Source organism: Schistocerca nitens, chromosome 3 (assembly GCF_023898315.1).
Source record: "Schistocerca nitens isolate TAMUIC-IGC-003100 chromosome 3, iqSchNite1.1, whole genome shotgun sequence".
Classification (NCBI taxonomy): Eukaryota; Metazoa; Arthropoda; class Insecta; order Orthoptera; family Acrididae; genus Schistocerca; species Schistocerca nitens.
The window spans coordinates 550,256,354-550,259,647 of record NC_064616.1 but is presented as its reverse complement, the minus strand read 5'-3'; the positions used below and the strand labels follow the sequence as shown (position 1 = coordinate 550,259,647).

The 3,294-nt window shown below is 38.8% G+C and overlaps 1 protein-coding gene across 1 annotated transcript; it reads left to right on the top strand.

The window, feature by feature from the left end:
* Positions 1 to 2,145: 2,145 nt before the first annotated feature.
* Positions 2,146 to 2,505, top strand: LOC126249331 (uncharacterized). The gene has a single exon (XM_049950986.1). The coding sequence runs from the start codon at positions 2,146 to 2,148 to the stop codon at positions 2,503 to 2,505; it is 360 nt and encodes a 119-aa protein (XP_049806943.1).
* The last annotated feature ends 789 nt before the right edge of the window (positions 2,506 to 3,294 follow it).

Below are 3,294 nucleotides of genomic sequence, written 5' to 3'. Positions count from 1 at the left end.
CCACGTACTATATACTTTTTTAAGCTCAATGAAAGGCTTGTTATTTTTTGATAATGATATTTATAATTCGTAGAATTTATTAAATTATTAGTATAATTTTCGAAGTTAAATATATTTTGATACATTTCGGAGGAGGAAAGATTGTCATATTCACGAGATAAAAAGCGTTTTAAAAGAAAACAGCAACCTGTCAATTTTCTTATAATCCTAAGTAGCCACGTTAGTAGTCAGAATCTGGTTCATTTGCTTGTTTTTAGAACATCTCAGTTACAGCCTTGATTTAAACCTTTCTTTTATTTGTAAGAACATAGAAATGGTCCGAAATTATAAAAGAAAAAGTGAAAGAGGAATGATTTGTGAAGATACGATGGTAAAAGCGGTTTTAGAAGTCAACGGAAAGCAAAGATTTGTGAGGGCTGTTAGCGAGGAATTTGGGATTATAAGAAAAATTTTGCGGAGGTACTGTGCTATCTTCAAACAGATCTCATGTCAGCCTACACTTCAGTTGAGACTCAGGAAACTGAAACCGTACCGCAATCCATGCCATTGGACCAAAACGTTCAGCCTGGAGGAGCCCTACAAATACCTACCTAGTGCCGAAAACAAGCCTTGGGATGAATTTGGCTACAACAAAAGATTTCTGGTATGAAATATTGTAAAGTAAAATAATTTTTATTTGCAAATCTATTTTTTAATTTCTAATGTTTTTTTCTCTATCCTTGCCATTTTCATTGTGTCTGTCTCTATGTCGTATAGTGCACTGTACCGATTCGTGTCCCTCTCTTTCTCGCTCTCTCTCTCTCTGTCTCTCACCCCCCCCCCCCACTCTCTCTCTCTCTCTCTCTCTCTCTCTCTCTGACACACACACACACACACACACACACACACGCACACAAACACACACATTAAAAAAGCCATGCCTCTATACGTAACTTAACCAGAGTTGATTATTTTCAGATACTTAATTCAGAACAAGAAGATATGTTTGAACAATACCTCATGAAGGCAAGTGTCATATAATATAGTCTTCCTCCGAAAGAAGTCAGGGGCTTTGCGTATAGGTATGCTATTTCCTGTAACAATGAAATACCACAAACATGGACGGAGACCGAAATGGCGGAAGCGATTGGTTCACAGGATTCTTGAAGAGGCATCCTCAACTCTCCATTCGGACTCCTCAAGCTACACGTTTGGACTGGTGCACCAGTTTCAACAAGCATTGTGTAGAAATGTTTTTTAATAATCTCGACATCGTTTTAAAAAGATTAAAAGTGACCCCTGCGGACATCTGGAACATTGACAAAGCTGGAGTAACTACCGTCCAGCGTCACTCGAAGAGATTTTCGCCAAATAAAGCGTGTGACACCGACTGAGAGAGGGTCACTTAATACGACCGCTTTTGCAGTTAGTGCGATGGGTAATAATATTCCTTCATTCTTCATCTTCCCGAGCGTTAGCTTCAAGCCTCATTTTATCACTGACTGCCCTTATTCGGTGTGATGAAGCAGCTCATCTTTCAGGATGGATGACGGAGACAAACTCTGAAATATATATGAAACATTTTGTCCCACACACTCGCTGCTCAAAAGAACGCCCTTGTTTGGTTTTGATTGATAAGCACAGTTCAAATCTCGACTCTGAAGTTATTGATTATTGTAAAGATAATGGCATCACTTTTCTACCTCTTCCGGTGCATTTTTGCCATAAGCTACAGCCGTTAGAATGAATTGCTTGTGGGTCTTCTAAAACGTTTGTGAACTCTGCATGTGACGCGTGGGTTACCAATAGTAAACGGCCTATGACTATTTACGACATCCCGTCTTCCTAATGCAGCAGCTCCCAATAACATAACCTGTGGATTCAAGGTCACTGGGTTCAATCCATTTAAGAAAATTTTTTTTACTGACAGTGATTTTATACCATCCTACACGTCGGATAGGCCAAACCTAAACACTGAAAGCAGTCAATTAAAGCTGAGATAAACGCTACGCCTACCACCTATGAGCTGAAGGGTTACCATCAGAGGAAATTTCACAGACAGCTGAAAAGGTAAGATCATTTCCCACTCCAGTAGACGCTAGACTTTTTGAATAAACAGAGCCCAGAAAAGGTATGGCAGCAGGGAAAAGGAAATGAGTTTATGCCATGTTGACAGACACTCCAGTAAAAATAGCCCTCGAGGAAGAACAAAAAGGTGCAAAAGAAAAGAAGGCAAAAGCATTGGAAAGAAAAATTAAATCACAGGCTAAGAAAGCACTTTTTCGAAAGAAAAATACGAGCAATGGTAGAATTAAATTAATTAAATCTACTGCAGTAGGCCTGAAACGCAAGAAGGAACCAAGGCAAGATGACGATGATGATGACGATGAAGATGAGGAAGATGAAGATTCACTGTGCTTAAGGTGTCTCAAGCCATTTTCACAGTCAACCTGGAACATAATGGATTCAGTGCACAACTGCAAGCGTTGGGCTCATCAGACGTGCGTGAAAAATGAAATTCGTTGACTACTTTATGAGTGTCATAATTTTGAAGATCCTTTGAATCTGGACAGTGATTAAAGTAGATTTGTTTGAATTAAGACACTAGAAATCCTTAAACGTTCAAGCTTTTCCTTTTTCATAATAAAATGTTAAGCATTTAACTCAATATTCAACCTGATTTTATGTACATTAGAGTATTTTCTTGGTGAATATTAGTTTTATTTTCATTTCCTAAAGTTACATTAGTTTATCTTATCAAAAGATTACATGGGTGAGCGTGCTCCAGCCTCTGGGTCAACTTACCCAGAGGTAGGGGTAGATTGATTCACTTGATATATGTACAGTAGTTAATTTTGTTTTTAATTTCTTAACTCATATTTTCAAAAAATAGCTCTGAGCACTATGGGACTCAACTGCTGAGGTCATAAGTCCCCTAGAACTTAGAACTACTTAAACCTAACTAACCTAAGGACAACACACACATCCATGCCCGAGGCAGGATTCGAACCTGCTGCAGTAGCGGTCGCGCGGTTCCAGACTGTAGCGCCAGAACCGTTCGGCCACCAGCGGCCGGCCTCATATTTTCAGGTTCAATAATTGCCATCCAGATTTGGTAAGACTGCTCTAAAATTAAACAATCATTTCATAAGTTTAAAGATGTAAAAAAATTAATAAAAAAAATAAAAAATGTGGCCAATGTGCCCTGGTGTACGCTAAAGTGATTTTATTCCTATTATCTCCTTAAGCTGTTTTCTCCAGCCCCAGGTTCCCTGCCTCAAATTTTTCAGTTGAGCATCCTCTATGTCCTATTAA